At 32.8% G+C, this 12,115-nt stretch overlaps 1 protein-coding gene and 1 pseudogene across 1 annotated transcript; one reads left to right on the top strand and one right to left on the bottom strand.

Annotated features, from left to right (window-relative positions):
* Nucleotides 1-1,287: 1,287 nt before the first annotated feature.
* ELP (extensin-like protein) lies at nucleotides 1,288-1,991 on the bottom strand. Its single transcript, XM_022863537.2, has one exon. It carries the CDS (start codon nucleotides 1,899-1,901, stop codon nucleotides 1,506-1,508), a length of 396 nt encoding a protein of 131 aa, XP_022719272.1. The 5' UTR covers nucleotides 1,902-1,991; the 3' UTR covers nucleotides 1,288-1,505.
* Nucleotides 1,992-5,858: 3,867 nt separating this feature from the next.
* LOC111286687 (14 kDa proline-rich protein DC2.15 pseudogene) lies at nucleotides 5,859-6,393 on the top strand (annotated as a pseudogene).
* Nucleotides 6,394-12,115: the final 5,722 nt, after the last annotated feature.

The following is a 12,115-nucleotide window of genomic DNA, read 5'->3' on the forward strand; positions in this document are numbered from 1 at the left end:
AGTATAATAATAATTAGAGAAGTCGAGTTGGAGATCACAGCTCTCAAGAATTATGATCCATTGCATGGGGTTGGAGGGGCTGTTCTGTAAGGAATCTTGAAGCCAAGAAACTAAAGGTATTAATTAACGTAGTAATGATAGTGAACACAAGTTCGGTCTTATTCTTGGCAGACAATTAATAATCATGACTGGATTTTCCAAATACACTCTAATTGTCGTTCATGCTTTTTAATTATCAGTTAACTTTGAGCAATTTTGATCTGTAATTTAACCCTTCTAAGTAGTACATTATTTGATTCTAGGAGGCTGATATTTTATAGAAAGATTAAAACCCAAGAAACCGAAACCAGATACACTTTTATCACTTAATATCATATCGGGAAGTATATTCAACAAGTATATAAAAGAGAGCTTTAAACAAGAATATTAAACATCACCATCATTATCTTGAATGCTCAGCTGGATATATATTGCGGTTGGTGGAAATCAAAAGGTAAGGGAATCTTTGCCTTTTTCTGTGCAGTAGTGAGAGCTGTGGAAGTGAAATGGGCTTTCTTTGTTTTCCCATGTGAGAATGCGTACATCTTCCTCACCAAATTCTTAGTCACGGACTCAAAACTGTGCTTCGGTTGTTTCCAGTGACTCAAAAATATATGCCAAGGCCACTGGTTTATGACTCCAAGGAATACATGACATGAAAATTGTAAGAATGATAGAGACATCTTGCGATAATCCGACCTTTGTTTTCCCTTGTTGGGCCCTCTTGCATGCGCCAGCTGATTCTTGTCAATAATTTACAAAATCAAAACCAGCATTTACATGCCACCACGTTGTCCTTTCTTTTTCTTTATTTATATTTTCCATAGTACTTCATAATTCTTAGACTTTATGGATTTAAAATTTTATAATATTCCATGCAAACTCCTTTCTCATCAGGGTTTGGCAATAATTTAGCTGTAAGAGGCCTTAGAGTTCATATTAATTGACATAATAATAACAAGCTGGCTACATAGGACTTGTACTATTTTGTTAGGATTTGCAGTAAGGTATTGAGAAGTGATCAGAGGCGACTAGACCTGGTGATTTCAACATGTAGCTTTTAAGCAACAAAATAAACAAGATCAGAAAAGGATGATTTAACATGTAATATAGTGTCCTAGATGGCAAGATACAAATGTCTCTGCCATTAAGGTCATGGGACCAAAGACTATAGCTTGTGAACATTGAGAAATTAGACATGATTCCACTCCCTATGGATGGATTGTAGGTTTATTGAAATAAACAAGCTGAATAATATGTACTAGTCTTTCATTTCCCTTAAAGATACATAAAGCCAAAGAAAACGCTTGAAGAAAAGTATTTGACGCTTATTCAGTATCAATCCACAAACAAACACACTACAACAATGGAAACAAGCAGTTGCCAATTAAACACTGATCACCGCATGGTGGAAATTAGAATATCAAATCCACGCAAATCCAAGAAGAGAGAACTTAGAACAGTGATTAGGCACATTTGAAGCTAGAGGGAACTTTCTTTGAGCAGACATTGAGAAGCAAGCTGAGGGAAACTGGGATATTAAGGTTGATACCCAAGATGTTAGCTTTGATGGCTGTACAAAGGCAAACAGCAGCCTCAAGATCAGCAAGGCCTTGGATGAGGGAGCAGCAGGGCTGTACGGGGGGCTTACCAACGGTGACATTGAGCAAACCTGCAAGCAGATCAGCACATACACCTAATTTAAGGGCATCTCTGGGGCACTTTCCTCCTCCCGATGGAGATGGAGAGGGAGTGGGCTTTGGTTTGGGGGAAGGGCAGGAACCACAAGCACTGACTAGGGAAAAGAAGAGAATGTTGAGTGCTAAAAAAAGGGCTAGTGATGCTGATCTTTTTGAAGCCATCTCTCAAACCCTATTAGCTTTTTGCTTAATCAGGGCAAGTAGAAGTAATAGGAGAGGGTTCAGAGTAGTACTAGTGTGAGGATGGAGAATTTGGAGTAAAGGGAGGGGGGTTTTATAGTGTTTCAAGAGAACATGTCGGTTGTTTGTGACGTTAGCTTAAAAGAATTTAATTAATTGAAAATTTGCGATTTGAGCTGGCATTGAAAGAAGATATTTGGTGAGCTTTGGATGTTTGTGATTGTGAGGTGGGGATTAGCAAATTGCCATGTTACCACTGCTCCTGGCATCAATCTGTGCTATATCTAGCATAAATCATACGGTTTGCAACATTGTTCGATCTTGAGTAACAATCCAAAGCATCGGCAAGATTAAGATGTTTGCATCCTAACCTCTCATCATGGAAGAAGATGGGGACCCTGAAATAACTTAATCACTGCTGCATCATCCATCCTACTAGCATATTCAAGTTTTTTTTTTTTTTTTTTTGATAAAACTGATAAAATGTGATGCACAAACACTTTGTTAATAGTATTTACTTTGTTTACTTCTCCTTTACAAAAAATCTTCTCCGCTCAATGTTCTTCCTAGTTACAACCACTAAGTGCTGTAGACAAAATGGATACGGATTCAGAATAACATAATTCTGATCTCTTGAAGGCTAGCTTTCACACCTTCTTGCATGTTCATCTACGGCTACTTATTTTATTTTGTTTTGATTGCGCCATATTCCAATCTTTACTATACCCTCACATGGTAGGGAAAAATTTATATATTATTGATCTTCTCGTCGAACATTATCAATCTATTAATTTTAATTTTTTATAAAAATTTTTAGTAAAGAATTGCATAAATTTTACTTAAAAAATTTCATATAAGTTCTTTCAACATATTCTTTTTTTTGTCCTTTTTGCTTCTATTCTAAGATTTATCGAAAATCATTCACATTGAACTTGAATTTCAAGATCCCAATAGAAGTTGCAATAAGAAACTGACTGTAATGAACTAATGACTCCAATCCAAAATCAAGGAACGGTTTCTAGTCTGGCTTTTTTAAGGGAACTCTATTTTTTTTTCTCTAAAAAGCATCCTCGATCTTACTGAGATTCTGTTCCAAAATTTGGTATGGATCTGAAGCATGGCAATTGGCAAATCAACATTTAATCCAACCAGAGCAGCTTCATTTTGATTCTGCTATAGTCAAATCCTTTAATTCCCTTTATAATACTCTGAGATTATTGATATTTACCGCAAACAGACCATTTTTATTCCTATATTTTCTGGCATGAAGATGCAGAGTGTTCCATCTTGGCCTGTTGTCCATGAAAGATTTCTAGCTGGAAGAACGGGTTGAAGGAGTGTCACGGGTGAGCCTAGAACCCACCATGGGCTCCACCAGAGATTATTTGGAACTGTGCCAATCCACATATAAGATGACTGTCAATTGTCGACATGACCTGAAATTTTTTAAAAATTTCTTCCATTCACACCTTGAGTGGAGCCGTATTTTTCTTTCTACGACAGAAACTATGTACTGATACTTAATCAAGCCAACTTAAGATATGATCCAAAAAAGTTTATTTTATTTTCTAGGTACAAACCCATGATGAGCAATGAATTCAAACCCACTAAAAAAAAAAAAAGTTCTGGTGCCAGAGGTCGACAATATTGTCACCATTTGTATGCACTGAAAATTTTGAAGTTATATGCCTTGACACCTACTGGTAAACTTGAGCGAAAATCTTTAGCTTTATTCCCTTTTGGCAGAAATCAGTATATGAGATGACCAAAGCAATCGATTGCAACAACAAAAGGAATAATTACTTAACTGTAGTTTTATAACTGTCATGGGAGATATTCGTTCGGATCTTATTTTCAAACACGTTTATTGAATATACATGGAAACAACATTTCAAGATATAATTTGCTGAAGTTTCCAACTCTTAAATGATGAAAAAAAAGATAATCAACAATGGATTATCAAAGGACCACTTCATTTTTCTGTCTTCTTCTAAGAATGGGTAGCTTCCTGTGAAATGTCTTCTTCAGTTGGACTAAATTCTATAGTATACAAACAATTTTAGGATATGTGGTCCGGGCTAAACCAGGTACGAAACTGGATGAATGTGATATATAGCTATTTCATGATTGTGAAACAAATCTTTCTTTCACGTAAATATTTTATCCTTTTGTTTTCCATTTTCAACCAGTTTTAAAGCTTACTTATTCCCCAGAAAACGAAAGCAAATAAAATAGCTAAGCTAATCAAATAGTATAATTCTATCACTGCCTAGCTTGCTGGAATTGAAGGGATTGATGTACACGCTTGATTTTGAAAAAAAGATGCCAAAGAATTAATGTATTAATCAAGTATATATACAATCAGGTTTATATATGGATCAACTGCTGATAACTTCGTGCTAAAAAAAAAAAAACCATTGCCAACAAACCAAGCCTAATAGGGCTACCGTTGATAATTTATATATATATATACGTATATATATATATATATATATATTAATCTTCTTACATGCTTTTCGATTCTCTGTTAATTATATCTTTTTGTGCAAGGGTTGTGCTTATCGAATTGATAAAGTTACTTTGCCATTAGTTGATAAGAGTGTTGGGTGAGAAAATGGTTTCAGGACTCGCATCTAAATGAAGGGTCACGAACAAAACCATCAAGCTTTACATGAATGGAAACAAACTATGGTGTTCCATCAGTCACATGGTGAGATGCAGGTGGTTGATTATATAAAGAAAGCCTCAACCATTAATTCTTTTACATCATGTAGAAAATATTCTAGCTTAAAAATTTTGAGTTCCTTACAAAAATGTACAGCACATATATTGTATATGGAAGGAAAATATTCTTGCTCAAGTAAAGAGTTTTTTTGTGGATACCCATGACTTCAGCATAAAACAAAAAATCTTTGAAAATCACAGTCACAAAAATCTACAACTTAGTTTTACCCATGTTGGACTAATTGGCCGTATAAAGTTAGAAAAGAAATAATACTATTTGATCGAGATTGTTTATTATCTAAGTGTATGTGGTTTTTAAATGATTTCATGGGCTGAACATGAGTGGGCTTGAGCAAGTGACGTTTATTTGAAGATATACCATGCAATTTCAACATCACATCATCCAATTCATATCCCTTAATTTTTAGTCATTAATGGAAATATTTTAAATTTATTTCTTAAGTAGTATTTAGTATGCTATCTATGTATAGCTATTTTAAATTTGTGACGTCATAGATTCACTATTTTGATAATTGTTGTAATTCGTTTCACTTAAATATGATAAATCTGTTCTCTACTTCTTGATCTAATGATTAAAAGGGTTTTATGAAAGTATAAAAATTTTGATTTCTGAGTCAAAATCTCTTCTTCCCTTCAAAAAACAAAATAAAAAGGATAAACCAGAAATCTTCATGCTGCCTGTTCAGCCCTGGCATATTGGGTGTTTAACACATCAAATTGGAGAGGTAATTGTACCATTGAGGGCTAAGGATGATATTAGATGAGAATGGTCCCCGGAGATTCGTATTTGTGTTATAGCTTGATTGGTTGAGATCAACATGGTATTTCTGTCCCGGACATGCATATAATAGTACCATAAAACAGAAATGCCACATGGGTGTTATTCACAGGGTTGAATAACAAGCTGGGCCCAGAGGCGAATCTAGGGGTGCAGGCATGCACAATTGGCCCCTCCCAAAAAAATTTTGATAACCTTAAAATTATTGTTTTGGTACTATTATTTTCATTCTTCGCCCCCTTTCAATTTAAGTTATTATTGACTTAATACTTGGTTCCTTAATATCATGATGCTGACGATAAAAAACAGTTTATTAAAATAATATATATATATATATATATAGATAGATAAATGCTAATGCTTTTGATTTTAAATCTCTTGCATTAGCAGCTATATTCTAGCCAGCCATCCTTGCTAATTCACATGGCTAGTGTTAATTACCCATTATGTCTTGGAATTCATGCAACATACTTCACTAATTACTCTATATAAACCCACATTCCCCATCTGATCTCTATCACATTGGAGAAGTAAAACCTAGAAGTTGAAGTGGAAGTGTTTTTTTGAGATGGATGCCAAAAGATCTTCATCAGCCATTCTCCTTCTCGCTATTAATCTTCTCTTCTTCACCCTTGTGAGTGGATGCAACACTTGTGTTCAGCCTAGAGTACGAAACCCAAACCCTTCTTCTCCCACCAAAAAGAGTTGTCCTAGAGATGCTCTGAAGCTCGGGGTTTGTGCAAAGTTGCTGAATGGAACAATTGGTGGAGTGGTCGGGAACCCTCCAGATTGCTCCCTGCTGCTCGGTGCGATCAGGGCTTGTCGATCTCGAAGCCGCTGTGTGCCTTTGCGCAGCCATTAAAGCTAACGTTCTTGGCATTAACATTAATATCCCCATTTAATATCAACACTTGTGGGAAGCAGCTACCATCTGATTTCATTTGTGATTAACCAATATAGCTAGTTAACATGCAGTAACTTGCTGCATTGTTGCAGTGTATCTTTGCTTGTCTTTTTTTTGTCCCATTCAGTAACTTTCTATTTTTCCTAATTCTATGATTGTTCAAATAACTCTTACTCTGAGATTACAATATTTCTCTTTGTAATTCAAAGTGGCTATCTCTTTGAAACTGTCATACATACACCAGTATCTTAATTAATGCTATTTCAAACTAAAAATTTTGATGATTAGTTGCAATTATCCGTAAATTATAAATGCAAGTACCAATGAGAGGAACTCAAACAAGACCTCATAATCTAAAACATAACATAATAACACAACATGAACATAATACGTATAATGGACACGATTTAAAAATTTAGTAATAATTATATATACGTTTATAAAAATATATATATATTTTATATTTTCATATCGATATGAATTAGGACATATAATTTTTATATAAAATACGACATAAATATATGAATTTTAATATTTTATATAATATAAATATATGAATTTTCAAATTTAATCAAGACATCGAATAATAATATCCTTCGTTATCCAAATTTATTGGAGATTGAGAAGATTAAATTCTTTATTTTTTATATTTAAAGCTATTAGAATTAAATTATGATCATTGAAACCAATAATCTAACACTCTATTAAACCATGCATTTAAAACTCTTTAGCTATGCTAACGGGTAGAGATTAAAAAGCATGTATATTCTAGCATACTACCTAGTGTTTGATACGTTCTACAGCCTTGTTGTGACCCAACATGCATGCCACAGTTATCAACAATTGAAAACTATGACTTGCAAGAGTACTAGACACTAATTGTGTTATTCAATGCTTAATTTTAGCAACCGTGAAGATATGGTTTTGTTTTGTACCGATTAATTTCCATTTTATTTCGTTATGTGTGCTAATTAATCGGCGTTAATCACTCATTTCTTTTTCGACATTGGCTCCGTGACAAGATTCTTCGGTTTCTTTGAAAAAATTTTGATGTTTTAATGCAAGTTGCATCTCATGAAATCATTGTCTCAGATAGAAGTCAGCGGACAAGTATCTCTTTGCGAATATGGTTTACTTTATCGATCCTCCAAATGAGTTTATATATATAATATAATATATCTGCCAAAGGCCTTTATTGTAAATCTCCGAAAACCAATCTCACATGAAAGCCCCAATATAACACTACTTTTAAACTTTGAGGGCCCATTATTTAATTGAAACTGCATCCTTCAAACATTCCATTCCCGTATTAGGGCGCCATAATTGGGCCAACAGAGACTTTCGGATCCTTTTCCAATGCTAAATCAAATCTTGGCCCATCAGTCCCATTGTTGGACTTCGACGAGAATTGAATTTTTCACATCACAACAACACAGCCACAGTCACGCCATTAGTTTATTTACTATATCACCGCTCTTCTTTTTTGACATTGTCAATTTTGTTGAATCAAAAATCCCATTAATGACCTGTAGTTATTTATGAAGCCAAAACTTGAGATTTTTTTTTCTCCTTTTTAGTTTTTCATTCACATCCCAATCCCATTCGCGATGAAGCTAAAACTTGGGACTTTTGTTCTTTTTTGGTTTTTTAATTAATGTGCCCTCGTTAATATTCATGGTTGGAAAATGAAATCTCGAGCAGAGAAAAAAAAAAAAATCACGAAGCACAGATTTCATAATTTATGTATTTATATCATATTTTATATATAAATTATGTGTCAAATTTGTATTAATATAAAAATATAAAATATATTTTTTTATTTTATTAAATTTATTTATAATTTTTGTTAAAATTTTATTTCGTATTATTTTTATATTTTTTATTTGTGTATTATATTTGATATTGTCGTGCCTACAACAAAGTGATCATGATACTGAACAAACTGATCCAATATCACTCCATTACAGCGTTAAATTTAATCTCCATCATCTCATTTATGTCCGAAAACAATAGCATGAAACATTAATAGCTAGAAATCTACTGACTTAACCCTATATCAAGCTATAACATTGGTCTTGACCATCTAAAGGAGTTGCAAGTCATTCAAAATCAATCAAACAATGTACAAAGAACACGATAAGCATGTCGGTCCACATCAGAGAAGACATTGTGTTTGTTCCATAATTTCCTCTATTTAGCACTTCTGTGTCAAAGGCTTGAGAATTGTTAACATATTTTTGATAATCTCATTGTTTGACTTTAAACGAGTTTGTGCCGCCCATTGGTGGATTAAGCTATATCTGTAATTGAGGCACTTGTCATATCTCGTTGGCAAAAAAAATTTGCTTATCCAGCAATTGGGGATAAGCCGCCATAGAACCGACCAATGGGGTCTTTTCGTGGCTCATTTTTTTGGTCGTTTCCCTTTAATTTTTTTCTTTGTCAACCCCTAAGGCTCAATCGTTGGTTTATTGAGAAAGTTTTAGTGGCGGAAAATCGACCCCAAAAGCCCTTGTGGAATCTTTGGAATCTTACGTGTCAGCTGTTTGAACTATGGACCTGGATAGGGATCGTTCTTTAGCTACAACTGAATAAATGACCGTTGCAAAATCCAAAAACCACTAAAAAAAACACAAAAGAAAAATTACACAGAGACAAAAGCTTTTGTGTTATAACCGAAAATGTGTCTCTTGTTTAAATTAATGTCAATATCAATGTTACTCGTTAAATTTTAATTTAAAACTAATTAGTTATGCATATAAAAACTCGATTTGAATATAAAATTATAAGAAATTCAATATTTAATAAATATGATATAATTAAATATAATTGGTTATAAATATAAAAGCTCAATTTAAATATTAAATTATAAGAAACTCAATATTTATTGGATATAAAATAACATCAACACTTTAATGGATCTTTATTACGTGTAGGTGAAGGTAAAAGCTTATTACATAATAAATTTGAAAGACTTGAAAGGAGTAACTGATAGCAGTAACACGCGAGAATAATGAAATAAAATTCAAGTTTTAATATTATATTAAATATCTAATTTAAAATCAATTGATTATAAATAAAAAAATTTAACTTAAATATAAAATTATAAAAAATTAAATATTTAATAGATATCAAATAACATCACTTTTAACACTTCCTGTATATTAATAATTCATAAAAAAACCGATCACATTTCAACATGTAATTTGTCGTGGAACCGATCCTATCTAAGGTTAAATCCTTATCAAAGATGGGAAAGGTCAATTTTGTAGTTTCATTCGTAATGTCAAGTAGGTGGGAGAATATTCCCTTATCAAAGGGAGTTATCTATCCCTCTCATGCATTTAAAACCATGGACGCATGTTTGAACTAAAACACCTTATGTGGAAAGGTTCATTTGGACAGCTTTCTTCCTAAGGGAAGTATTCAATGGCAACATATCATATATAAGTTTTCTATTGTCACATTAATATAGGCACATTGTCAGTATAAATCATACATTTTCATTATTTTTAAAATACTATGTATATGTATATGTTTATATATATTTTTGGATAAGAAGAATCTCGCCATATGTGACAGATTTGAAATTAAATTTAATAAAAATCTATATTTCACCTAACGAGAACACAAGTTCATAATTAGCTATAGTAAAGTGATGTTGTAGTTAAACTGATAATATTTCCCTATAGTAAAATTTGAGATAAAAGTATTAAGGCAAATAACTTTTTTTTTTCTTACTATGCATTAATTTTCTCTGAAAAAATACCAAAATATGCATGATCTCACTCAAATGAGGTTAAACTTTTAAAAGATAGCTATGATAAGTGCCGAGTAATGTGAACAATATAAATATGATTCACAAATTTATTGATAATTTCAGTGATTTTTTAAAAATATATAGTATTAAAAACTTGTTGATATATCAAATCTAACGTAGGTATCAAACGAATTACCTATAGCTTAAAGCAATGCACGTCTGATGAGACTAAAACAACTGTAGAAAATCAATGGGATATAGGAAAAATAGGTGATAATATAGAAGAGAAGAATATAAAGCAATGAATTATGAAATGCGTAATGATGCGTTGGTAAGAAATCCCAGGGCGTTGGAAATGTTAGGGACTTGAGAGGGAGATTTTGGTCACCATTCTTTTGGTATTAATACAAAGCATGGGTCCCTATCATGTAAGATATACAGTAAACCCATGCCACCAGATGGCTAGAAAAAAAAAAAGATTTTGACCTTCAATTCACAAAAGAAGTAAGCTTTTTTTTTCCCAGCTGGTCAGGAAATTGGCTGGTGTTCATAGCATAAGAATTTTGAACCACAAGATTTTCTAATGGATCTTTTCTAGCATGATTTCTTGCAATTTGTGATGATTAACGTTTGGAAGAGAAGATAAACAATTTAACGTTGCTTTTTGAGTGACTACAACTAGTAATTATTAATGTAAAATCTGAAAATAAATTATACCCAAAGATCATTAAAATATAAGTTTGTTTAGGTAGAAAGATTACTAAATAAAGTTTATTATACAGCTAGTCATTTTAAAAATAATTGAAGACATTATATTGATGTAGAAACAATATTTCAAGGCCATCAAACTTTTTTGGGTGCCCCCGCCATGTTTGCACGTGAAAAGGTATACGATTGGGAATACCAATTGGAATATCATCGTTACAACCTGCCAAATAATTAAAAATAAAAGATTATATACAAAGTGAATTTATTAGTTTTGGTGTTTAAGAAGCAAAGAATTAGTAAAAAATTAGATATTACAAATTACCATTTTTTTCATGTATTAGGCAAAACATGAGTTTAATATTAAGAAATTCATATAAAAGTTACGTCAAAGTTCCAACTTAATTCCGAATGGAGAGGAACTGTTGTCCTATAATAATAACAATTAAATAATATCAATCTTAGTGTAGACATTAAATTTGTTCAAATTTTAATTGAGTCTTAATTTAAAATTTGTCTAGTATATTGAGTTTTTAGGCTGAGACCTGATTTCAATTTAACAGGACTTTAAGCACAAATTTAATTCAATCGGGCCCAAAGTTTAATTTTCAATCGGGCTTGAAGCTTATTTTACTCTTTAAGCCTGACCTACTTTTTATTTTATTTTATTTTTTTAAAATTAAAAAAAATACAAAAAAAAGAAAAAAAAGGACAAACAAAAAAATACAAGAAAAGGAAAAAAAAATGAGAGGGTGCCTAGTGCCATGCATGGCACCGCTGGCATCACCCACCTCTGTGGGGCCCTATACCACCTGTTTAGGCACAAGGCCAAGACTGGATAAAATAGAAGAAACAAGAGGGGGCAGAAAGGCTGGTGCTAAGGTGCCGTGTGCTAGGCAATGTGCCATTTGCCCAGGCATAGGGCCACGATGGGAGCTCTATAAATAGAGCTCTCACTGACCCCAAATGGAGAGGAAGAAAGGAGGAGAGACTCTACAAAAAAAAGTATTCTATAAAAAAAAAACAAAACAAAAAATCAACAAAAAAAACTCAATCCTCAAGGTAGAGGAACCCAGTGCCAGCATAAAAAAAAATTTTGATCGAAATTTTCAAGCTAGATCTGTGCCGTTTGAAGCTTTTTTTTTTTTTTTCATAAAATTAGACTCAAATCTAGACTCTAGAGGTTGTAATGAGCATTTTGGTTTTTTTTTACAAATTTTCGTCACCGGAGACGACGGTCGAAACTCGTCGATAGTGAAGAATAAAGCAATCGTCATGGCAGATGGCCATCGGCCCTAGGTCTG

Source organism: Durio zibethinus, chromosome 17, assembly GCF_047325235.1.
Source record: "Durio zibethinus cultivar Kanyao isolate XHJ-2024 chromosome 17, ASM4732523v1, whole genome shotgun sequence".
Lineage (NCBI taxonomy): Eukaryota > Viridiplantae > Streptophyta > Magnoliopsida > Malvales > Malvaceae > Durio > Durio zibethinus.

Bases quoted from the DNA above. Each gene is read 5' to 3' on its own strand.
- ELP (XM_022863537.2), bottom strand. From the start codon at position 1,901: ATGGCTTCAAAAAGATCAGCATCACTAGCCCTTTTTTTAGCACTCAAC.